The 26,867-nt window shown below is 30.7% G+C and overlaps 1 protein-coding gene across 2 annotated transcripts; it reads left to right on the top strand.

Annotated features, from left to right (window-relative positions):
• Positions 1-557: 557 nt before the first annotated feature.
• On the top strand, positions 558-15,041 carry LOC134272175 (uncharacterized). 2 transcript variants are annotated; one of them, XM_062754435.1, is made up of 16 exons: positions 558-1,046; positions 8,453-8,532; positions 9,213-9,327; positions 9,586-9,660; positions 9,863-9,951; positions 10,064-10,137; positions 10,399-10,475; positions 11,051-11,205; positions 11,761-11,838; positions 12,213-12,273; positions 12,408-12,468; positions 12,649-13,107; positions 13,246-13,343; positions 13,826-13,903; positions 14,020-14,154; positions 14,591-15,041. In XM_062754435.1, exons 1-16 carry the CDS (start codon positions 558-560, stop codon positions 14,732-14,734), a joined length of 2,268 nt encoding a protein of 755 aa, XP_062610419.1. In that variant the 3' UTR covers positions 14,735-15,041. The 2 variants fall into 2 exon arrangements, with proteins under 2 accessions (XP_062610419.1, XP_062610411.1); XM_062754427.1 differs by lacking the exons at positions 558-1,046; positions 8,453-8,532 and adding an exon at positions 7,671-8,418 and having other exon boundaries at positions 14,591-15,040.
• Positions 15,042-26,867: the final 11,826 nt, after the last annotated feature.

Raw genomic sequence — 26,867 nt, 5'->3', positions numbered from 1 at the left:
CAAAGAATTTGATACATTAAATAAACTGATAATGTCGTTCATGCCAAAGACACCTGGCCCTTCAGAAGACAGAGAAAGATGTAGAACTTGTTGCAGTGCACATAGTTCGAGAGATCTTACCGAAGACAACGACCTCGTGTCATTTATTTAACATCTAATTTGGTGCTTCCGCAAAACTGCGAAGTTACGGTTGTTCAAACATACAGTTGAAACCGTTACATTTAAGCTAAGTCTCCAAGTGTTTAAACAAACGAGAGGGGATTAGTTTGAAAAGTTCCAAATACACAATTCAGTGATTTTTAAAGAAATGTAATTATTGACATGAACTGGGTGAAGGAAGGCTGAGGATGGCCATTTATATTTTTATATGGATTCAGATTATAATTGGTCAATAGAAACAGTTATTCAAAGGCAGCTTAATTAAACTTAATGGATTCGATTTTCAAGCAGTGGCCTGCGGGGATTGTTTGAATGTAAGTATTAAATGGGAAAAAAGATTCATAAATCTTTTCCATTTCATAAGTGAAACATTTACATGCGACAGTGGTTTTTGCACAATGGTGCACAAACAGCATATTGGAGATAAAGACGTGAGAACAAGGAATTTCGAGGTTTTGAGTAGTCTAAGTCATAGTCACAACAGACAACGATCTGGAGATCATAGAAAAGATAAGAGAAGCAAAAGTCACCCCCATGTTAGGGTCAAAAACCAGCTGCGATACCCGTCCGAAGGCGACATTGGAAAATTTCTAAAAGTGTCTTCAGCTGAAAGTCTTCCTCGACTTCCCACATTGAGACCAGATAGTGAAGATGCTCTAGCAAGAAAACGAAGGATTCTGCGAAAATTCAGCACATCTTTCAATATCTCAAAGAAGTTTTGGAATAAAATTGTGGACGAAAAAGAGGCAGATGAGGGGCAGATGGAACGTTGGTCTAAGATAAGGTCGACGGTTTCCTTAGGAACCGTTATTTCTAGAGCATTTGGAGAAAGCAAGGATAAAAAGAAAATCATCAATCCATTCAAACTTAAACACGAAATCAAAAAGGTGAGTCAGAAGAATTTCAATATAATTAAATATAATTATTCAATTCTGATATTAACTTGAACAGCAGCAATAATCGCAATAAAATTGACCATGATAAAAGAAAACCTGACAATGAAAATCCACAAATTTATATTAAGATAATGATATGATTATCTTCTAATTATTTAAACTACTATCAATGAAGAAAATGCGATCTGCAATTTACTAAATAATGCTATAAGCGAAGACAAGTTCAAATCAAGGTTCTCGTTTATTCCTGATGCTATTTCATTTCTTATTCTTTATTTATCTTAAACGCAATTGTGACAATTTTAAATACTTCACTGATTTGGCTTCTTTGCATCTAATGTTATTCTTTTTGATAACTTTGAATACACCTTAATTTCTTAGCAACATTGATAATAATGAATATATAAAATGTGCTTTAATTACTTCTTAACAGTTTATTTATGATCATTAAACGACATAAAATATCTACTTATATACGAGGGTTGTCCAAAAAGTTCGGGGACAATGACGTGTTTGTTAAAATAAATGGTTTATATATAAATCTATTGTATATCAAAATATTTCTTATGAAAAACCAAGTCAGAATGATTTAATTTTTTTTAATGGAACTTACTTATTTTGTAAACAATTCGGGGTCATTAAATGTGGCGGTTTCTGCGCACGGACCAGTCTGACGTTTCAGCTAATTTCATTATAACGTCAAACATTTGTATTTTGAATTTTAACACATGTTCATGGACACGCACTACATTTCTTTTTTATGGCACCACATTTCCAAGTGATGGCGATAATATTTAAGTATTGGTTATACTTAGTAATTAATTTGATTTTTAAAATTCAAAACAATGCACAAAAAATTACGAGCGTCATCAATATAAACAGTTTGTATATACAAACTGCACAGCCCAGTCCGACGCTGCGCTAGATGTATAACAACGTCATGAATAGAAATCTTCATTTTCAGCAAATTACATGTTTTTTTAAGTCTTGTAGTGTCTTCAAATTTGTACACACCGTTGAAAAATCGTATAAAACCAATCTCAAATCAATAAACTAAATATATTTCAATAACTTTGAGTTGTTAAAACAATTTTTTGTCTCTTACGTCGTTTCAACCGTATTAAAACATAATTTTTGATTGGACATTTCACTGTCTATATAGTAACCAATACAAAAGATATCAAAAATAATTATAGCCTCTTTATTTGTGTTACATATAATTTTTATTAAGTTTTGACTCGTTTTATATAGAAAAAAATCATTTTAAACCGAACACTTTTTATCAGAGTTTATGACATTTTAACCTTGGTCCGTGCGCTCTATCTGCGACCTTTAAAGACCCCGATTTTTACTAAAATATTACGTACCATCAATAAAAATTAAATCATTCTTCTTTTTCAAAAGAAATATTTTGATGTACAAAAGTTTCATACAGAACCATTTATTTTAATAAACACGTCATTGTCCACGAACTTTTTTGGACAACCATCGTACATACACTTTTTGTTTCCGTTAAATTTTTATCATTGTGTGTACTGAAGAAATCATTTTAAAATCCTGATTTATGCTTAGATTGATTTTTTTATCATTTTAGATTGATTTTTGATCATTTTGAGATATAAAGGGCACCAAAGTAAATACATGTACTGCTATTTCTAATAAAGTTTGATATCCATTGCAAGATTTTGTGTGCACAGTGGTGTGATCAAAAGCTCTTCCATGACCATTTCAAATACCCTTTGTTTTTCTCCTGATCGTCCTGATTCTGCAAAGTATGTTGTAATTAGTCTTTCAAAATCATGGTGCTAGCATGAACCCCACACCCTTTTGTGAACGTTTGTCTAAATTAATATAAGGTTTAATTTTACTTAACACTTAAACGTCATACAAGTAGTGCTATACTTGCCATGTGCTTTTGAGATACATGCACAAAAATCGGTAAAGTTATGGAAAAAGGTGAAGATAATAAAACAATCATTTTAAAAAAAATCAATAAACTATACAGTTCTGTAAATATGATACTAAAACCAGACTCCTGGAAATTTCAGAGGTAGGATCAGATGCATCTGAGAAGTAAACGTCTCCTATTGACCGGTTACACCCGTCATTGCCTTATATGTTAATATAACCGAACTCAAATAATAAAGTATGTACTCATTGCAAGTTTTTGTGTGCGCAGTGTGGGTTCGAGGGTTCTTCCATAACCATGATATCAAATATCCGTTGTTTTATCTCCCGATAGGTTTTGCTAAAATGGAAAGTGTCATTACCAAAAGATCAGCAAAATACTTTGATTTCACAGTACTCTAAAACTGCGATCGATATTTGCATGATTAAGAAGCCTTTGTAAGGAACTTTTACACCATTTATCTCAATTAAAAAATTTGTTGGTTAAGCGTCCGGTTCGATATATTTTCAGACATGTTGAAAGATAAACACTTATCTGCATATTTCAGACCTATACTAATCTTAGGACCTTTTGGTAATGATGAAACTTTTTTCGGACCTGCGGCTATATATATCGGGATCTCAATTCATACGTTCTCATTCATAGGACCAGTCTGAACGTCTTGCAATAAGATTTGAACCCTCTTCACACATCTATAGCAAATGCCCCTACCACTGCTCCAAGGGGCGACTTTAAATTACAAAGGAAATAATCTCATTTTTAAAAATACTGACATGCTGTACGAATTGCCAAAGAGTTTTCATGATGAATTCTCAGGATTTTAAAAAGAAAGAAAGAAAAAAAACCCATAAATCCTTACGTCTCAAACAATATTTTTATTTCAGTACTATTTTTGAATTTCTGGCCTGAATCTTAGGTAACTTTGACCTACATTTTATTTGTTATTTTGAATCTTTCAAAGAATTTATCCAATCGATGACCAGATGTAATAGATCCATTGGTTTGTGTTGTTTTTCTTGACACTAAAATCCTGTCAAAATCTTCCTTGATCCTGTACAAACAAGACACAGAGACCATTGGACAGCGACGCCTTATTTAAAATAATATGCTATTTGTCTTGAAGTAGACAACGATTTAAACTGAAATTTTAAAACTGTGTCTGAGTACGGATAAGCAGACATTAGTAATGACTTGTTATCTTCATGTCATATACATGATGAATGTATGTAATCGTTATCTGAATTGCCCCACTATAGAGGGATCAGAAAAAAAGATCAAAAAAGAATCTACACATAAATAGAACGTACGTCAATGTATTTTTTCATGAAGTCTAAGTGCGATCATCATCACCATTCTTGCATAAGCTAAGTATGTTCCAGACAGACATGTCGTGCTAATATCTCTTTTAATATGATCAGTATCATAGAATGGCATAAATATCTTAGATTCCATAGCCTTCAAAACTCAGCTAAATGTTCCCCTACATTTGCTTGCCCTCCACATGACTTATAAAACATATAATATTTCGATCATTAGGTTAACGAATTCAGACATCTTTTTAATGTAGGAGTCTAAATGTATTTATCAATCTTTTCTTTGAAATAATAAACTACAAATGTATATACAGAACTAAGAGTCTATAATTATATGATATTAAATACTAAAAACTAATTTTAATCAAATGTGATATTGGTATTCGAATTAAATGTTTTAAAAATTTAAGTCCATGGATGATTTTGCATACCAAAAATATGTATACGTACATTTCTACGTATACTATTAGAATTGCTAAATTTTTACATGCTCAGTGACCATATTTTTGAAGTTCTGGTGTTATTTTTGTTATAAATTTGATATTTTCAAATGACGTATTAGTATAAACTTATCACCTGTGATTGAAAGCACAGGCACCTGAAGTATGCCCCCCCCCCCTTTTTTTAATAAAAAAAATGTACATATGAAATATCAAAAATATAAAAATTTCCCAGTCAAACACATCTATATGTCGTTATATGCAAGCAGATTCTTTTTCTCACGTTTAAAGAATCTTTTTAATAAAAATACACAAGGTAAGAAACAAAAGTTGTAAACCAACGGGGGACCCCTGCTCTTACCAAGGTAATAATTAGTTATCAAATTTTGCTTTTCTTTTGCTAATCTTTATAATAAATATATAAATTAATCATACACTCATTGGCAGCTTTGGAGGAGGTTTTGGAGTCGCTTTTCTGTTTCGCCTTATTTGATTGGTTATATTTAAACTGTATAATGTTAAATACTAAAAACTAATTTTAATCAAATGTGATATAGGTATTTGAGCTACATGTTTTAGAAATTAAAGTCCATGATTTTGCATACCAGAAGATATAACAAAAAGTACAGTATTACGTATACTATTAAAATTGTTTGAATTTGATATGCTCAATGACCTCATTTTAAGTTCTGTTGTTATTTTTGTTATAAATTTGATATTCTCAAATGAATGACCATCACATATTAGTATAAACGTATCACTTGCGATTGAAAGGCGCCCTATCATATAAAAACATTTTTGTTTATTGTAAAAAAGCAAAAGTTTAAGAATATAATATAATAACAATTATTTGTGGCATTCCATGCACACCAGTTATTCACAGATTCTTTAACAAAGCCTTAAAAATATAGTATTGAATGAAACATTTCCAGCATAAAATTATCCTTAATCTGTCTATTTTAGAATCTTATTTTTCATTTGTATCATTTTTTTTAAAGTAAGTGACATGTAGACCTGATGTATATGCAATGACGATATTAACACATTATATATGAAGGTCAATTGTGAATCATGAATAATATTCAAAATCTCTTTCAGGATAACATCATATGAAAACTCTTTGTGCTGTTAAAAATTATTTTATTTTGACTAATTGGATTTATCATGACATTCTGGACATTGATTTTGAACGCGACTGTCGAAGTCGTGACGTAACACTTGTTAGGTGGGTTATTTAATGACGATATTTGTACTCCTTGTTTGTCAAACGTGAGAAATCGTCAGTTCGGTCTCTTTATCAATAGAATAGATAGTTTCTTCGTAGTTTGATAACACCAGTTAATGGGAATAGTTATCAGCTTCCTCCAATATCTTTTATGCAGTTATATATATATCATTGAAACTGTAGATGAAATAAGGTCAGTGAACAAAATGTTTTACTGTTTCTCTTTCTAGTTGATATGAAACAGGAAGACTGTAACATAATTTGATTGAAGGAAAACTTTCACAGGAGGCAACATTATAAAGAAACTTTAAAAAGGGAGGTTCATTATGCCAAGAGTAATTTCTTTGTTGACAATGTAATGTATTAAAACAGATAAAACTCCAGGTTCATAAAGCCAAGTGTATTTACCCTAAAACAAATAGAGATATTGCACAAAATCTTATACATTTATGTTCAGTTATAACTGCCAATCTTCAGAAAACATGTTTTAAAAAGTCAAGTTTATTTTCCTTGCGAATTCACGTGGATGGCATGCTTGATGGAAAACGACATACTCATGGTTTAATTTTCTTTTGAATTAGTTAAATTTTATAATCAATTTTTTATATACTTAGTATCTAGGACAAGAAAATATTTCAAAATCCACAAAAATTTCACGATAACAATGAAATATGTTGAGCATATTCGTGGAAGCTTTTTCAATTGTTTCATAAAGATGCCATTGTTCTCCTGGAAATCACTCTTCAATATTTCAAACCGAAATTTTATTTACATTATGTTACAACACACAAATAGAAAATTTAGCTTTATAACTAGAATTTATTTTATTTATTATTAATGTTGAAAAATACTTTTTTAATTTTTATGGTTTTATATATACAGGTTTTACCTCACAAATAATTTTTTTTTTAAATATAAATTGATTAAATTTTACTTTCCTTAAGAAATGTACAAATAGGCCAGAGAGAAAAGGCAAAGTTTTCAAGCACCTAAAATGTACTTTCAGGTCCTTCTCTCATTGCTAATTTGGAACATTCAATTAAGCTTAGAATTATACATTAAATTCGTACAAAATTTAATATTCTACTAAATTTAGAATTATGATTGATTGCAAATTACATGGCTTTTAAAGTATAGGTTGCTTATTTCATCTTTTCAGATGAAGTACGAATTCGATACTATACTGTAGTTTTAATTACTTTTTAAATACATGGTATGATTAATATTGCTAATGTTATCATCAATTTGCAATTTTCTGTTATCTGAAGGCTATTTAAACATATACATAATTACCTTTCATATTCTGAAAATGTAAATAGTAAAAGAACAAAAAAAATATACGTAACCTTTTTCAAGACAAGTGTATTTGTACACACAATAAGCCAATTCACAGATAATAAAGACTGTCATTAGATCGAAAATTCAAAACCCCTTTTGAGTTACACACGTCAAAATTATCTCATTACTGTGTGTATTCTGACAATTTCGTTGACGTCTGGTGCCGATTTTCCCTTTAATGCTTTTGAAAGCTCTCTTTTGAGCCTTGAAAAATAACATAAGAGCATACCATTTAGAACAATACACAAGATTGATTTCTATGGTATCGACACAAGCCATCAAGGTTTGTTCAAAGTATCATTTTCTTAAGAACACACAAAATGTAATGAGGACCCTTTCTATACGGTGTAAATCTTGGTTCTATTTTATTTTTTCACCTGTCAGAGATTATAGGAGGTCTGTTGTTTTATATCGTGTAATACACAGAGGACTGCTTCATTTTAACGGAATTACCTTTCTAATATATATTGTAAACGTTTTAAGTTGTCAAAGAAGAAAGAGATATATATTGGACATTTCCTTGTGCTGATTAAACAAACCATGTGTTTTATGTATGTTTAAACGACAATAAAAGGTAATCAGATTTATATTAGAATATGGAATACAATAAAATGTTCTCGTCCGTGGACTCTTCAAGAAGTTTCAACAGGCGGCACTCATATTACGCGGAGTATGCTGACATTAAACGAAGATTAAGTTTGGATAGCTCTAAAGAAAGAAAAGAAAAAGAGATATATGACAAATATAAAAAGGAATTAATTGACAAGCAAAAACGGGAATTACGAACAGGACGTAGAAAATTGCCAACACTTTTGACTAACAGTTATTTTCTTGCTTTGGAGAGTGTAACAGAAGAGCGCGAAATGTCGCGTTCTCAGTCGTCTGCTGCAAACTTGTCACGTGGTACCTCACCTGATAGAAAGCATATGCAATCTGCAGCGACAGTCAAAGTTGCTGCATCAACATTTAGGAGGCTCCTTTCAAAAAAGTCTAGAATCGAAAAGAGACATACATACCCAAAACTTTTCCACAGTCATAGTTACCGCGAAAGAGAGGCGTTCAGGAGAAAAATTTCATTTAAGAAAATTGCTAGGACTGTGTATATAACTCTAAGGTGGTATCGGCTACATAACTTTAGGTAAGAATTATATGCTTAATTTTGATTATTTCAGAGAAAGCTTTATTCCTTGTTTCGATTTGCTGGTAGACTTACTATACTCTGTTCTCGCTTGGCCAAAACCCACAGTCTCAGGTAGGTATAGCGTATGTTTTTACAATTAGAGTTTATATTTCATATCTTATGGAAAAAAATATCTTTTATATTAGGATATGTCAAATACACTCTTTGCCTGAACGATTTTTTAGCATTTGAGAAGTTTGCTTATTCACAGTTGTATAAATTCTCTAAAATGACTTTTATGTATTTACAATAAGTCAAATAATCTTTTTAATATTACATCATCGTTTGCATGAATTGATTAGTAAGACATACAATGTATCTGTATTCGACATTTGTGTCTTATAAAAAAAAATAAGCTGTGCTAAAATATATATGAAGCTTTTAAATGCAATGAAATTGCAATAGTAAAACAGTGATTTTTATATGATATTATAAGCAGTACAAATTTAAAAATACATGTACCCACGAGTTCCTGGAAAATATATGAAGCTATTAAAAACTGTTAATAAGAATGGTTGTAACCAAGTACGAAAAGTAAACTGCACTGTTTTTTTTTTCTAGCAAATGCCATTCCCAATTCAACACGATTTAACACAACAAACGTGTGTTTTGAACACTCTTGAGAAAACGGCTGATTTTTTTAAACTTTGTGCATCAAGGCTACTTGAGATTATCAAATTGAAAATTTTTCTTGATGAATAAAAAAAATCTGAGAAAGACACGAAAACTTCTAATGCTGTTCTTTATGTTAGGTTTCGGGAGGATGATGACGACATCTCCCCTTACATCAAGGGACTTACCTTCCATGATTATGATAACCAACCAGATCTCATGTTTGACAAGTCACAATACAAAGCCAAAAAGTCTGTAAGTAGGCCATAGGTAAAGGCAATGATAGAGTACAGAAATTAATTAAGTTTGAACGTTCAAGCATTATCATTTGACATGCATAATACAATTAAGTGTAAATTTTTTAAAGAAAAGTTTAGAATCAGTCCTTGTAACTTATTTTTGCTGAAAGATTTTACAAGTATCACTACTAGTACTCTATTTAAATTACATTTCTGCAGATGATCTTCGTTTTAGTGAATACATATATTGATAGACGTAATTTTTTTCTTATAGATTCGAGTACCAGAGGAGACCAAAAGAATTTTATCAAAACCCCCCTCACAGCGAACTGAACAAGAGCTCTACTCGGTAAATAACAAAAAAATTATCGGTATTCTATTAAAATACACCTGACATAATTCAAAACTTTGGACTACATGTTCTTCGAGAAAAAAAAATTAAGTTGTTTTATGTGCAAAGCAAAACTTAAATCACAAACCAAGAAATGGGTCCTTCATTTGTCAAATAAGAGACAATCATGTAAGAATGCAAAGTAAAATTACTTTTTAAGGCTCTTCTGACACTACGCAACATTGAAGCTTTTGCTGCATATCCGAACAGAATGCAAAAAATGATTGTTGAAGTAGGACAATATGAGAGGTGAGCTTTTACGAGATTTATGACAAATCTGTGTTTAATTTGCTCGTTTTTCAATGTATTTGTTAATTATTCACTCTTTATCGTATATTTTTAACTTTTGTTGTTAACACAGGTTTGAAGCCAAGCGAATTGTTGTAAGACAAGGACATCCGGGTTCTTCGTATTATTTCATGCTTTCTGGTGCTGGTAAGGCAGATACCTGACTCTTTCTTTATATGTATAAGTAAAAGGAAATCTACAAATTCATTCTTATATAATATAAACGTTTGGTAATAGTATTCTTCATGCGATTAGATTTATTGCCAATGCTCATACATGTATTTTAATGACAGAAACATGTATGTACCCTGAAATAAAGTTAAAATTGTTTACAAGTATAACACTTAATTTTTAAAAAATTAATAATAGCTGTCCTCTGATATTTTATAAAGGCATTTTATTTTTTAGCTGTTGTCATGGTTATGGAAGATCCAAATTCATACGCCCGTCCCATCAAACATCTGGAAAAAGGAATGGACTTTGGTGTAGGTTGTCCCAGCTTCAATTAGAATGCAATAGGCAGTGTAGTTATCAAAAGATTCAGAAATTATGTCCTCTACTCCCGTCTACTGTCAATAAATTACTTGTTTTGGCCGGTTTTTTTGTATAAACTGCTTTGTGCATGTGTTCCTTCCAAAGCCTTTTTTTTGCGTGACAAGGTAATGCCCCAAAACTGAAAATGCTGGGTTGTTGCCCAACTGAAATTGCTTTTTGGCCCGACTATAATGTTTTTATGAATTTAGTCTTGTGTATTGTCATTATAGTTTCTTTGATGATATACCTTGTGTCAAACTTGAATATTTGTAGAACATGAAAATCATATATGCGTTGTATGATAAATTGAATTTAGGAAAAAAGAAATGAATTTTTGTTTCTCCGATTTTACTAGTTGAAGAGAATTCTAGAAAAAAAAACAACTATCCTGCATCTATTTCTAAAAAGATTCTTGCTTTATAATTACACATAACCGTCATTCACGGTTTATTTTATTTCATTTTTAAAAACTTAACTATGACAATTGATGAGAAAGGATTTATTTTCAATATCCTTTTATGTCTAGGAAATTGCCCTGACTCTAAACATAAGAAGACAGGGCACCATCATCACAAAGGAACCCTGTGAACTGATGAGCATTGGTCGGAGGGATTACCAGCGGATATTTATGGCAGGAGGGGTCCGCAGTATACAGGACCCTGATCAGGAGAAATTCCTCAGGTACACTGTTGACACTAGGGATTAAATTTGACCCACATTACCCTTCAAGGAGATCTAAAAATACAGGAGATATTTAAATAAGAGTGTTGTACAATTTAACAGGGTTTCCTTTGAGTATCTGGGGGTATCAAAATACTTATTTTGATACGGTGAAGTATTTTGATATGGTGAAGTTTATTCAAGTACGTTTTCTTTTTGCCCAATAGTATTAAAGGAGAGAAGGGTTTAATAATGTTTCTTATATAGACGTTATTTTTCAATGTGTTTAAACTCCTTTTTCCTTATTCTTGACGTATAAAGAAAATTATACCAAAGTGGTTTGCTTTCATGATAAACTTTAAAGGTAACATTTGCCTTCAAAATGCTACAAGCACTGGCTATAAAAATAAATACATAATAATTGTTCATTAATGGATTTTCTTTGTTATATATAAACATTTTGTTCCAGGTTATCTAAAATAAAATAATTATGTGATTTAGGTTGTCCTTTTCTTTAAACACAAAACCATACTATTGATATACTTAGGTTGCATGTTCTATCATATTCTATTTCAGACATCTACCATTCCTCCATAACTGGCCAATACACCTGTTACCGGATGCTGGAGATAAAACACACTTCCTGTTTTTCAAGTATGGCTACCAGTTGAACTTATATAGTATATAAGACTTTATCGTGTTTGTACAAGGATGCTTCATGGCATTTGATCCCACCTCTGATGTTTTTGAGGTCCGTGTTTGCTCTGCGCCTGTTTATCTCCATATGTTTTATAACAAGCATTTCCCTTTTCTCTTCCCATTTTTATAATTTACTTGGAAAAAGAAAAATCATTTCATGCGTGAAGAAGACGTTGTAGTATTATTTTCACCTTTTAATTACTTAAGTTAAATACCAACCAATCGGTCACTCTAATTTTAAAAGCAAATAGAGGAAACAATCTTGAAATCAAGACTGAATTAGTTGTGTTTAGCTATTGGTATCACGCTATAATTTTCTTTTGCTTCAGACGTGGTGCCACAATCGTCAAGGAAACGAATCTCTCACAATGGATAGTCATCGTGAAATCGGTATATTTTATCACATTTACTTGATGTGTTCATTGAATACTTGTAAAGATAATTAATTTTTCTGTGTCAGACTGTCAGTTATAAAATGGGATGAAGAATATACTGATTTAAATTATAATTCATTGATAATTTAGGGAAGTATAAGTATACTCAAACGATTGAAAAGAGTGATGCCATTTGAATGGAAACAAAAGAGTAAGTTATTTATGACAATAGAAATTTCTATAATAAGTAAGCTACCTGTTTTCTCTTGACTGTTACCTATATTTCTCTCCTTTCAAACTGGAAATCGACAAAAAAGAGCATATATGATCACTGATAAATAGTCTTCTTTTGGAGATCTATGTAAATATATCGATCCATTTTATCAAACAGAGGAGATCAAGTTTGTGACGGAGAAAGAAAAGCGGGATAACTACGCCAAGCGTCTCGTACTCAGACGTCATATACTGTCGGAATTAAAAATCCCCCTAAAAGGAAACACAGTGGATGATGAAGATAATCAGTTTGAAGAGTATCCAGGAAAATACAAAATATTTATCCACCCAGGCGAGGACCCAAAGCTTGAGGAATCGGAGGCAACAACACCACTTATTGATGGTTTGCCAGAAATCAAGGAAAATAATTCAAAGAAGACATCTTTTCAAAATATTCAAAGAAGACTTTTGCCGAAGTTATCTGAAGCTTCTGGAGAAGAAAATGAGGAAGACAATCCATTGTTTTCTAATATGAATAAATCTGAAAGACATCCTGGGTTTGGATTACAAAGGGAAGAAACCTCTTTTGATATTTTAGCACCAGTGCCATCAAAAAAGAAATTACAAGAAAGACAATGTGAGAAAATGTTTTTAACTCATAATTTTTTGGATCTTTAATCATACTTCCAGTTAATTTGAATTTAAAAGTTAAACTGATTTTATTTCTAACAATTAAATTAGATTCAAATATCGGTAATACTAAATTGTTTTACAGCAAATCGCAGAGAAAGTATATTAGAGAAAGAGAGGGAAATGATGGGTTTTGAAGAGAAAACAAGGACTGTTCAGGATGACCTTGATAATGTGGTGAAGGTGATATTCTTGAAACACCAAAATTTGTTTCTTTATTCAATTTGAAGAAAGTTAAAGAAAGCTTTGTCTTCTCCATCAAATACTGATTGCAGAACACTTCAAACACTTTTATGACAGAGACATAAATGTATGCATTGTCCTTCTAGAGAAGAATCATAATGATTTTAAGTTTTAAATGTTAATAATTTTTTTTTCATAGTAAAGAATGTCCTGTGGTTGAAATAGAAGAATTCTCATAAAAACAACGTAACATTAAAGAATTCAAAATTTTAAAATTTTGTCTCGTAAATATGGAAACTAAAAGCCTTCATAAAAAACAATTTCAATTAAATTTAGAAAGATTGTCCATGGTGTTTTGAGAAAAAGATGCATTATCTGGAAGATCACAAATGCTTTACATTACCAAAGACAGGCTTAAAATGGAATTCAGACATTTTTAGGTTACAATTCAGTTATTTTCATAGAAGTGAATTATTTTTAAGGATCCAGATGAATTAACGCTAGCAGATTTGAATCCAGAATTTGTTCGAGTACAGACATTAATAAAAGGCCAAGTTTTTGTAAGTTCAATATTGATTTCTCTACTTAAAATTGCTTTCTTGTTCAAAACTATGAAATCATTGTATTGTTTGTAAACAAATATAATGAACCTCAATTTACCGCATTTATTATACAGGGGTTATCGGACCTGATACTGGAACAGAAGACAAGCTTTAGTATCGTTAGTAACGGTGCTGACGTCATACTCATAGACCAACAGTTTTACCTCAAACATGCACCTGAAAAGCTTCTTTCGAAAATGAGACAAGAGGTCAGTATTTCTTTTTCATGCACTGGAATGAAGAAAAAGGAACTGCTCGGTAGCCGTATTAATTTGAATTTTAAAAAATAATACAACAGAATTTTCATCCGTATTCTAGTTAAGTGAAACATAATCATATCTTTCGCTTCCACATGTTCCAATTGAAATAAAAAATATAATATAATAAAATAGCAACTGATAATAAGAACTGAAAGCTGTATTCCTGTAATAAAATGATAGCAGTTAATAAATCTTACTTAAAATTTCAAGTTACATATTTCTTTTTAGTTGTATATGTTTTAATTAATAAATGTTAAACCGTTATTTGCCATAACTAAACAAATTCTTGAAATCTTTACTACTAATAGTGGACAAAATATATTTATTCAGTGATAATCTTTGAGTTTGTTCAACTGGTATTGTCCCTTTTCTTTTTTTTTTCTAGCTTTGTCCGTACCCAACAGATGACGATCTACAGACTCGGCTACAACAGAGTGTAGACTGGGACGCCTATAGATCGAACACCATGTCTAACACTTTGAAATACCTCGAAACTAGAAGACAATTGCGTCACACACTCAAAGTTTAGCGAAAGTTGTTGATTCTAAAATAAATTTTTTTCTGCTTCTGACTACAACATCACATTTGAAAATGAAACAAGAAACTTGTCACAGTCTAGGAGGAGATAAACATTAATCGGCGATCTTGTTCAGAGGAAAAAAAAGCCAGAGACTCTTATTTATATTTTTCGATATATTTGGAGCAAGAGTTATTCCTCGTTGGTCGGCATATCTAAATTCCTTCATTGTTTGTCATACTGGTAAAAGAAGCACATTGTTATGTAAAGAATGATAGGTTTGTAAAAGTTTCATTTATTTGTTTTATCATTTCATATTTTTAAAGTTATTACCACATATATTATTACAGCTTCAATTTCAGCATAGCGAACATAAAGAAATAACTCAGAAGGAACAATGCACAATATAAAAACGTAACCTCTTTCGGAATAAATGCTTCAATAAAAACTTTTTGGTTAAGGCAACTGTACATGTAACAATTAATAATTTAAGTGGTTCTGTTTGTCTCAAATTATATTTTTTTCAACTAACTTGATTATGTATGTTGAATTTGAAAAATTCATAAAGATAATAATGTTCAAACCATATCATACTTATCATTTTATCATTTTTATCAACTGGATGTATAAAAGATTATTCTTTGAAAATATTTCATTTCAGTTAATTAGTTTCTGTTCTTTGATAATTACATGTGCCAAACAAAGCTGCAATTGTGAATTTTGCTATCGCAATGTAAAGTAATTTTCATTATTTTTGGAAAATAAATTGTTAAGATATTGATATCTTTAAGATAACCCATTTACAAAACTTTGAAATATACATGCTGTAAAACACATATAACGTAATGATGCTCAAAGTGATTATATATATTGCAGACATAAATGTAAATGATGTAATGAATTATATTTATAGAAACAAAATATACCGTCCTTGGCAAAATTTGAACTTTAAGATGATTATTACATAAGGGAAGAAATGAGTACATGGGCTTAAATATCAATCATCTTACAATGATGTAAGTTGCATTGGCGGAATCACTTGTTTTATTTTTTGGAGAGTGAGAGGGATAAAACGTTTTCCGAGATTATATACATTTGTATTTGTAATCCCACTTATTTATTGAATACAGAGATTCTCACAAAATTTCTCTATTATACTTTTTTATGACAGAATGGTAGAAAATATTTTTTTATATATCTAGATCTTGTATGTAGCATGCGAAGTTTAATATGATATTGGATTCCCGCGATCTTTGGCTGTGTTGGCTATACTTGTACCGTTTTTTATCATATCTAGATCTACTGAAGGAACTAACATGTAACTCTGTTTTCAAGCCCACCCGCATCCCACCCCCAAAAAAGTTTTTCAAATTCTTAAAGAAAATTCTTTATACTCTTCGGAAATGATACAAATCCATTCAATTTTAAGGCTTCCGTATTTTTTGAAACGTTTTTTTTTTTTTTAGTTTGGTTTTGTTTATTTTGTATTTGCTGTTTTGTTCGTACTGGGGGTACGCTTTTTAAAAAAAAAGAAAAAAAGAAAAAAAAAAAAGAAAAGGCCATAAAACAAAGATAGTATTTAGCACAACCTTAGATATTTCCATACAAGTCTGTGAATCTTTCTGTCACAAAAGTTAAAAGATTTTTCCGAGAGTTTTATATTTCTTTCCATGTGAGTTAATTTTTATGACAAGAACAGTTAATTTGTCCATATCTCGGCAACCCCCTCTTTAAAAATTGCTGGATCCGAGACCGTTTTCAAGCGTTGTACACTTGGTTTAAATTGGGAGCATGAAATTTACAACATTTGTAACAACAAAACACCTGCAAATTTAATTACCTGGATTTAAGTATTTGCTTTATAGGAACTCATTTATCTCAATAAACTGTGTACAAATTATTATATGATACTGTGATGACTTACAAAAAATTGTACAGTCGTTTGTTGAACGAGTTCTTCCAAGTACAAGTGACCTATTGTCACAAACAAGGAGAGAAACTTTTTTTTTTTATAACCTTGTGTATGGCTATGTGTGTACCGAATTTCATTCTAATCTGAATTGTGGTTTTGTAGATATAGAGATAGTTTGTGAACTTTTTGATCATCCCTCGTATTTAACCAAGTATAAAGAGACTCTTCGATCTGTTTACATTCTACTACAGGCAGATCCTAGCTGGGATGTAAACTGCAACGGAGTTATAGCTCTTGGTGTCTTCCACTTCATTTTAAGAAATTCAATCATGTATTTATTGTTAAAGCCCTTTTATTTAATTACAAAAATTTTCATGTTACTATATGTATATACATATATAGCTTGGAAAATCATTAAATGAACTGCATTTAATTAAACGCATTTTAATATAATGAAATAATTAAGGCTCATTCTGATTATGACAATGCATGCGTTTGTTTCAACGAAAATAATCTCATGTACTTTACACTTCATGGCACATTTCGATACGGGAATAAAATTATAAATAATGAAAATAAATGACAAAAATAATTGCAGCTTTTTACACATGACAACATATGGTACAAAAATACCAGTCACATCAAAGTTCTCATTAAAAAGAAATTCCCCTTGAGCTTACACAACGAGGTCCTTCTTTTCTAAATTAAATTGAGATACTGTCCTACACATGAATTCATGTTAAAATACCATAGGTATAATTTTAGTATACCTCATTAAGATTTCAATATTTTGCATGAAGACTTTGATTTTTTTTTTTTTTTTTTTAGAATATTGATCTTTTTTTTTAAGACGGATTAAATGCTGGAAGTGAAATATTCGTGATGCATAATAACTAACCCTGAATATTTCCTTCATCAGCAAGTCTTTTATGTATCCAAGATTTCAAAGAGCTTAACCTCTTTAGAACGAAAACTATAGTCATTCCACTTCGACGAGAAATTCATTTCATTTACGGTAGAATGTTAATTTTTCTGATTGAAATTCTGTAAAATCAAAAGCTTGCAATGGAAATGAATGAAGCAGAAATTCTATGCGGTGATATCGATTCTAAGCCAAGGTATGTATGCCTTTCAATTGAAATTCCCCATGCTTTAAATTAAAAAAAAAGGGATGTAAAAAGGATTTGAACAATTGTTGATTATTTTCTAATTTAGTATCTAAAATCAATTACAGGTTGATAGCCCCTATGGAATATCGATAGTTGAAACCTCGGTTACCTTTTAATAAATATAAATTTTGAACCTTGAAATTAACTATTGAATTAACAATGATAGAAACATACCATCATACAATGATATGATTGAAACATACATCGTGAAATTTTATTGTCTGTGGTCTTAATTAAATTTTATTCTCGTAAGTGAGCTCTAGAATGTGAATTTCTGTTTTACAAAAGTTTTACTTTTTAAAACTTACACCTCAACTTATTTTCTAATTGTGTACAGAAAAAAAAAATTGTTTAATTATCTATACAGTCTATAAGCACTGTATTTGATTAAGTGGTAGGTGTAATTTTCATGCATTTAATTTTTTTCATATAAAATATCGTCCTGAAAATCGTTTAAGTAAATGTTAATCTTATCAAATAACTATAATTAAACATATTTTTGTATGCGTTTCACAAACATGTAATGTGCACGATGTTAATATTTTGTTGATGTTGTGTTTTCAATATTTCCGCGATGTCTCAACAGTAAACAGCGTCAATACTGATTTATCACAAATAATGGGAGGGGAGACTCATTTCGTCCTGAGAAAGGCCAGTGAGATATAAGTAGTTACCTATCCAAATGTCACTCTATTGACATTGTATATATTTATATCTGAAAAAAGTCCAAATATCAATACAAATTAAGCCCTATTTTTCTAAAATATGAAAGTGATATAAGAAATTAAAATTAATTCATTATAACATTGACCTCCTAAATGCAAATTGTTATGTCATTAACTTGTGTATTTTCCCGTATTTTCTTACAAAGTTGCAGAAGACATCAATTTTCAGTGGAATTTTCTTTCAGAAAACATACTCTGCCACCGTCGCCCACAAAGATTTTGAGATATGTGATTTTTCAAAGCAGTTTACATAATATATCCAAAAATTGAAGTGGGCGACGGTGGCAGACACTATATTCTACAGGGAAATAAGCAGAGAAATGAGTCATTCTGAGGCTTTTCTGCATTTAATTTAGAAATGTACCAAATTAATGCCACCTTATTTCCAGAATATTCCTCCTTCATGCAATATTCTTTGATGATTTATCATATTCATCTACTCAACTCTTGTTAAAGTCAATATCATAACTTTTTTTAAGAACATTTAATTTTTAGGGCACAATAAAACACAAACCGTACCTTCTTCTTTCTTTTTATATTGAAGGAATGGACCTTATTTTAACCTATGTTATACGATACATGTGTAACATAACTTGGGGCAGTTTACGCTTTATTAATCGCGAAGCGGTTTATCAAAAATCGTGAACTGTCCCAAATTATGTTATATCGTATAACATAGGCTAAAATAAGCTTCATTCCTTATAAATTAATGTCAGAATAGACAATAAGACAATTTTTCCTCCAGAAATGACTTCAAATTGAGCATATTTAAAAATTAACGTCAAGCGGAGTAAGAAGTTGTTGACGTAACTCAATATGGCGTACGCAACTTATGCTATACAATATAAAATAAAACTTTTATCCAATTAAATGACCTTTTACAACTAAAATTAAAATTTCAATGCAACAAATGGAATGAATTTTTCGTATTTATTAGTTAAAGTTTTATTACCTCTGTAATTAAGTTCTAATTCTATAAATTAATTGCAAAAAAATCTCTTCACGCTTTTCACATTGACACCAGCAAAGCATGCTTAATTCCCCATAGTGTGAAAGACCAAAACATTAACTAATTTTCACACAAGGCAATGAAGTTCTTAATGGTCTAGCTAAGTTAATGACCTGTCAGACCCCAAACACTAATGAAAATCTCTACATGACATTGCCAAGTCTTTCAAATAAACTCTTTTTGGTAGAAAAGCAGCGATCTAATAAGGTATTCTATAAAATCAGTAAGGCTGAAAATTTCCCGCACTCAATAAACCGCGTTGTCATAACGACCATACGATGCCATCCGGCAAAACACGATAATCTCGTTTGGCAATGGAAATCTGGAATTAATTTCTTGAAATCAAGGACCCTGTCCCTTCCAAAATTATCTTTTACATATTTTGTATAGGTATTGAATTCTGTGACATGAAATCAGCTTTAATTGTAAGAATCTATCTGTCTCATTTCTTGCCACATGTAAGAGAAAGTATAATTTTATTATGACTGTGGTCTCTTTGCAAAAACTAAAAATAACGATATCAAAAGCAGCATGATTCAACCATTTATCTCTTTTCAAAAAATTCAAAACTTTTACCTTTCATAACTGTTTCCCTTCTGGAGTCTTTATGTTTGTAGTTCTTTTTAGTTCTTGGTTGTTCCATGTAGTCACTGTCATTGCCGTTAACAAGTCTCCTTCAATCTTTGATTGTTGCTCGATAGCCACGTTATTACGCAATGGCTTTCTGAGCAACAATCAAAAGGTGAGGAGACATATTATTCTCTGCTCAAAATTACTTATGTGATGTTGTTTCCTTATGTGATGTTGCTTCCTTTGCCATGTACTTGACATAAAAGAATATCATCTGGACTCTACAATTTTTCTCTGAAATAAAAGATTTTTTTTCAAAAAAAATCATAAAAATGATTTTTTTTTTTTTTTTTTTTTTTTTTACATAAATTACTGCTCTTTGAATAAAAACTATGAAAAAAATACCAACTACTGTAATTTTGAAAAGATAATAGACTTAAAATATCGAAAGATGAAATTTTTCTCTTATGAATAATTTTCTCAGTGAAAACTAATCTATCGATAACTTTCCTGCAACAGCTTGTTAACCGCCATCTTCATTTACATACAGACGGCATGCCCCATAAAACTGAAAGAAAATCCTGTCATCCTCTTTGTGAAGCATGTTCAATAAGTGATCCTCTGCACCTGGATAAAACATTTGTGAGAACCAGAGTTATTCAGTTATTGCTTTCCTTTTTTTTTATTATAAAGGACAAATTTCAATGACTTCCGTGGTGATAAGACCTAGTTCAAACAATTGTTCACAGTGAAAAAAACCTGTAGTATTTTGACTCTTAAATTAGACGGAAATTTCAGATTAAATAAAATTTGAATTACTACAAAATAATAGATTGTAAATATAAAAGATAATTTCCTTAAACCAGATGTTCCCCATACACTTCCTCATTACCCGTTTTACTCTATACCTGCTCCTGGTTATCAGTCCGTGTCCCTGCTTACCATTTCTGCAGGCATAAGATAACAATTGTAAAAAAAAGTTAATCTCATTAGCATCCCACACAGCAACATCCTCATATAAAATTTCTGGACCCCAGAGCAGAGGATCAGCGCCAATACAAAGCAAACCCCCAGAACAACTGAAGGGTTGCTTAGAAGCAGGTGCGTGTTTGGTAAAGAAGTTTGGCTGACGTCTGTGTTTCCAGCCTCTCCCTTAGCCCTCCACTTAACCTGTGGTCCAACCAATGGTCGCACTTTCTCCCTCCCCGCCTTGTGACACGGCCACATGTCGCAACTGGAATTTTGTATATCAATAATAAGATTTATTTCTACGGACCTCCTTTTCTTATTTTCTCCTGCTGCCTTTTTCCATATGAATAAAATATGGATCGATTACGTCTTTTCAGTGGGAAAATATTCATTTTCTTTAATCCACCATACTTTCTTGCTTCGACTGTTACAATATCCTCTAAAATCGTTGTCCTTTTGTGAACTTCTGCTACCTGTAGGGGCCCTTGAATGTTGCTTCTGCGAGGTCAATTCCCATATTGATTAAGATATAAACCTCTTGATGCATTAATAAAATCAATCTCTCAAATCTACAAACAGATATATCCTTTTTTGTATACTGTATGGTGGTCATCTTTATTAATAACAGTTCAGATAAAGCACAATCAAACGACAATCAAAATATCTTATTTCCACACATAACAAAGTAGTAATCATGTATTGAATCACATAATAATTTTGCTTTTTGGGTACCTTTTTGCCTAATTTAAAAAAAAACAATCTTTATGAGAAAATTGATTAAAAGATGGAATCTTTTCCCAAAACTTTTCTCGAAATATACATATTTAGTAAATTATTGCTAAAATTACGATGCAGAAAAGTCTAAGCTTGATAGCAATCCACAACATTGTTATGTTGAAAATATTCAAGCAAAGAAAGTTTCCTTACTTGACTGAATTATTTAATCATATCGAGCATAGGAAGACTTGATATGGAATACCCTAACTTGTGTTGTGCGGTTTCTCATTTTAAAGATAGATATATACTTCTATACAAAAAGTTCCCATCACCGGTGCAAACTCCTGTAAAGACCCCGGTGATTCTATTAAGCATTTGTCCGAGGGAGATTAGTTCGATCAAACACGGCTCAGTGCATTTGTTCATCTGTTCCAAACATAGAAAAGACGTGGCCAGCTTTATTTTCTCTTAGTCCAACATTTCCAATTATTTTTGTCGTTTATTCCGGCGAACGTTAGCTTCCTTGGGGAATTACTTCGTATTTCTATTGTTATTCCGTAATCGACAAGCCATCGAGACCCCGTGCTCCCCGGATTTGTACTCGGGTTGAGTCTTAATATGTCCCCAAGTCACCGGGTCAATGTAAAAATAACCTTTTCTGTGTATTGAATGGTACATAAAATGTTAATGACAAGCATGAGGAAAACGTTCTAAAGGTTCAGGGGAGATAACGCAGATTGTTTCTAGATACCAATATGCATGTACAATATAATAAGTTCATGAAAACTAGTTAATTTATACTACTCATTTGATAATATTGAATATACTGAAATTTCTGTTTATACTGAAGCCAGTTTACTTCGACATGCATTGGGACACACATTTTGTGTCATAAGAGACAGAGAGTGTCGTATTGCACAGTGTAAAGACCATTGAAAATAGTTATGTGGTTATGAGAATGAGTGAATGACACTGTACAGGTGTCGAATTAAACAGTTTTTACTGTATTATTATTATTCATCATTACTTACTATTTTAATTTACTTCTTCTCTTTATTATAATGTGATGTTATTGTCATATTTACATGTAAATCTTCCTTTTATTGCCATCTGACACTATATTTTTTAACGACATGAAAAAATTGTTGAAATGATTTTTTCACATATTAGACAAATCATGATTTTTTTTATCCGTTCATTCAATATCAAAACTTCCACGCAAGAAAATAAAATGAATAATTTGCTTTCTATAAAACGAGAACTACTGTAGGTAGGAAAACGAGCATACAAGCTAAACATTATATAAAATTAATACCCTTGTGACATCCATTTTTCACTAGCAATACCAAGAACAATAAACTATGAAAAAGATTTTTTAAAATTGACATATCTTTTACTACTATTTGAATATCTACATTTGTTTCATTTATTTATCTAAGTATCTTAACTACATATATTATTATTCTTGTCCTCGTTCTCTGTTTTATTTCTAAACTAAATATCATATTTTACTATGACTTAAATTAATATATATAGGATGATTAAAAATCTTATGCTACTTGTACATGTGTTTAAATGCTATGGAGATTGACAGAACTCTCTAAATCATACATCTACAGACTGAAATTTTATTTTAAAAAAATAGAAAAATTGATTGAACGAAAGGTAACGTAAATTACAAATGGGTAAGCAAAATTGCAACTTAAAACTAAAATTCTAACCACTAGTACAAGTACACGGCTCAAGTTATTTACAAAAATACACCTTCGATTGTTTTTACACAAAAGAAAAACATAAAAGTGATATTTTTACATATCAAAGTATAAAACTCTTGTGCATTAAAAACTGCAAAATTGCACAGCTTTCAAAATAGAATTCAAGATTATTGAACTCATTGTTAAGGGTGTTTCATACATAAAAAGCTTTGTATATCAGATGTGAATTTGTTTCTTCATCTTAGATTTTTTTTATCATTGTATAAGTTACTTTCACCCTAAATGTATACCATTGACTTTACTACAATTTCACTATATATGTGATATACTTTTACTTTGAATAATCATTTATAAACACACTGTAAGTAATAATAAAAAATAATATTAAATCAACATATCCAGAATGAGGAAATCCACAAAACTACTGCTGTAATTAATTGATAGGCAATAAAATTAATTTTAAGAAAAAAGAATATTTTTTTTAAATACTAAGTACAACGATCACAAGAATTCCGAAGAAACATTTCTATTTAATTCCTGCAAAAATTAATGTTGCATAGCAAAGAGTTAGCAACATCTATTGCTTTTCCATCTGTTGCCTCCGCTGTGTGATAAAAAGCATCTCATTACCTCTGGCGCCTACCGAGTGATACGTCATAACCAAGTCTACAAAAATCCCTAATCAAGTAATTTCTAACCATAATAATTAACCAAAAACTAGGACCCAAACCACATAACAAAACCATTGTAAAGAAGTTGTTGGATTTACATGATAAATAAAAGCTTTACACAGTTTGACAGCAGTTTCAAAAATTCTAATTTTTATTTTCTTTTTTTTTTCATGCCGTTATGTGAGTTTAGCTCCACTTGAAATTATCGTCAAAAGCTTAAACCATATATGGAAATAAAACAAAGTCGTTGGTGACCAAAAAATAAAAAATGCATAGAACATGGATTTTTTTTTATATCCAATGATTTATTCAAGTCAGCAATGTATATACAGTGTATATACACATTGCTGATTTGTATAAAATTTAGGATATTAAACAATCAGGCAAGGTAAATATCATTTTATCATAATATATCTGAACATTTCCGCTATTTAAACCCATTCAGTATGTTCTTAACGATGAAGATGTTTATCAGCTTTTATGACCCTCAATGATTTGTTTACAATTTAATTTCACTTGAAATGTTGGGTTTTCATAGGATGACGATCTGTATAAACACATATTACCCTTTTTGCCTTTAAATGCTTTTTTTCTTAAAATGAAATTCATTCAAAATTATTTCTTGCATACACTTTTTTTCCACAGTCAATATGCACAGCTTCATAAAAGTAAATGAGTCAGCATGAGACTGCGTCAACAAATTGATGTTTTCAAACTATAATGCACAAGTTGTCTGCACCAATTAAGCATCAAATGAAAGAGATAAATCAAGCTAAGCACAGATAGTTTTTTTAACCACAGTCTTTTACAAATCATGCAAGAAGACAAAAAATGATTAAAGGGTTTTAAAAAAACAAATCATTTTAGAAGCCTTACCTTCTTCCATCGACAAAATGGTGGTAGAATGGCTGAGAAACATTTTCCCTGTGAATGACCACAAAATTGACAAGGAGAGTGAGAAGGGTTAATTCTTGCCCTCAAACGAACTTCCCAAAGATACAAAAAGCTATATGCATAGCATACAGACTCGGTTACGATGGAGGAATCGATCCACAGCAGATATTGAACTAGCGCTGATCCGTAAAGCTGTGCCTGAAAATACAATTAACTTGGATACAAGGGAAGAGGGTGAGATGTAAAGACTAAGATTTGTCTTGCCGAAATAAAAAGGGAATAAATGAATTTTCTAATTTTATATCCTTGTCGGGTACGATTAAACTTTATTGTTAATTACCATACCATCTTTAGCCTGTTGTAATATACTGAATGAAAAATTCTTTAGCATACTTTGAAAAATCTCCATTGTATTTTTTAAAACAAATTTCTTTATTTTTCTTTTCATACGATCTTAGAATATAATGGATGTTATTTTTTAGGAAAGACAAACCAATGTATAAGTGCATTATATTATGCATTGGTAATTAATGCATGTACTTTCAAAAGAATAAAAATTTTAAAAATAGTTTTGTTTTTTTTCCCTAAAGAATTTTTCTTCATAAAATTTCAGAACAGGACCCAACATCATAACAATACATTAAACTTCGAAATCTGTAGAAGCTAGTCCCATATTAAACTTTCATCTAAATTTTGCATCATTGAACAACTGAATCTTTAATTGTACAAATGAAAATAAGAAATTAAGTAACATATAAATGAAAATATGACTTAAGTCTAAGTTTGTTTCGTGATCCTGGGGCCAAGATAAATTTATACCAGAAATAAGTAAGAAGGAACTTTGAATAAATGTTAATTTAAAGGCCGAGATTTTTAACCGTACGGTATTTCTCAATAAGGGGATTTCTAAATGTTACTTGTACACCACGAGGCATAACAGAAATTAGGAATCGCTAATCACTATACACAAATAAAATACACAGGAAGTCCATTTCCTATTACCTGTACAGCTTGATGGCCTACTGTTCATCATAAAATTAGTAGAATTCGACATCGTAATTTAAAAATATCAATAGTAATTAATGATAATTGGAAAATTTCGTAATTTCAGATCATAACTAATATTAAACAAAAAAAATCTACGATATGTTGTACGTCACATGTACAGCAGCAACGACTTGAGTTCGTTGTAAAAAAATAAATAATTATTATGATATACAGGTATAATTTCAAAAGTAAAATACTCATCCTTGTCTGTCCCTTTCATAATCTTAAAAATTATTCATAATTATTGATATATAGTTGCAATTAGAGCATCGATCACGGTCAAACAGTAACAGTTACTTGCCGTTTGTATAAAAAGTCGCGTGATCCTATTTTTAGCAAATGTACATTCTGTATCCCATTGAGTGAAAAAATCGCGATAACGATGGTTTTGTAAAATTACATACATGTATTTGTGTATTTTAACTTAATTTAGATTATAATATTACAAATTAAAACAAAATATTAAATTATTGCTAACATATGTATTTCTTTCAAAACACTTTTTAACACCTGTGACCTTGAACGGAGGAAACAACCCACGAAGATAGAAATGCTCGATTATAAAAAGGAAAAGAAAAGAAAGAAACTCTTAATACTTGTCCAGACGAAGTTATTACTTATAAAATATTTTGTTTTCATCCTTAGTTGTCCATTACATGCAAAAAGTGTTACCAGCTTATATACTCCTTTATTTACATCGTAATTTTTCGCCGCGTCTCAAAAAAAGAACCATTCTTACTTTTTACG

The sequence above is a fragment of the Saccostrea cucullata genome, unplaced genomic scaffold, assembly GCF_032062105.1.
Source record: "Saccostrea cucullata isolate Sc308-1 unplaced genomic scaffold, CSIRO_AGI_Scuc_v1 ctg696, whole genome shotgun sequence".
Classification (NCBI taxonomy): domain Eukaryota; kingdom Metazoa; phylum Mollusca; class Bivalvia; order Ostreida; family Ostreidae; genus Saccostrea; species Saccostrea cuccullata.
Note: the sequence above shows the minus strand (reverse complement) of the source record. Positions and strands in the feature narration are given on the sequence as shown.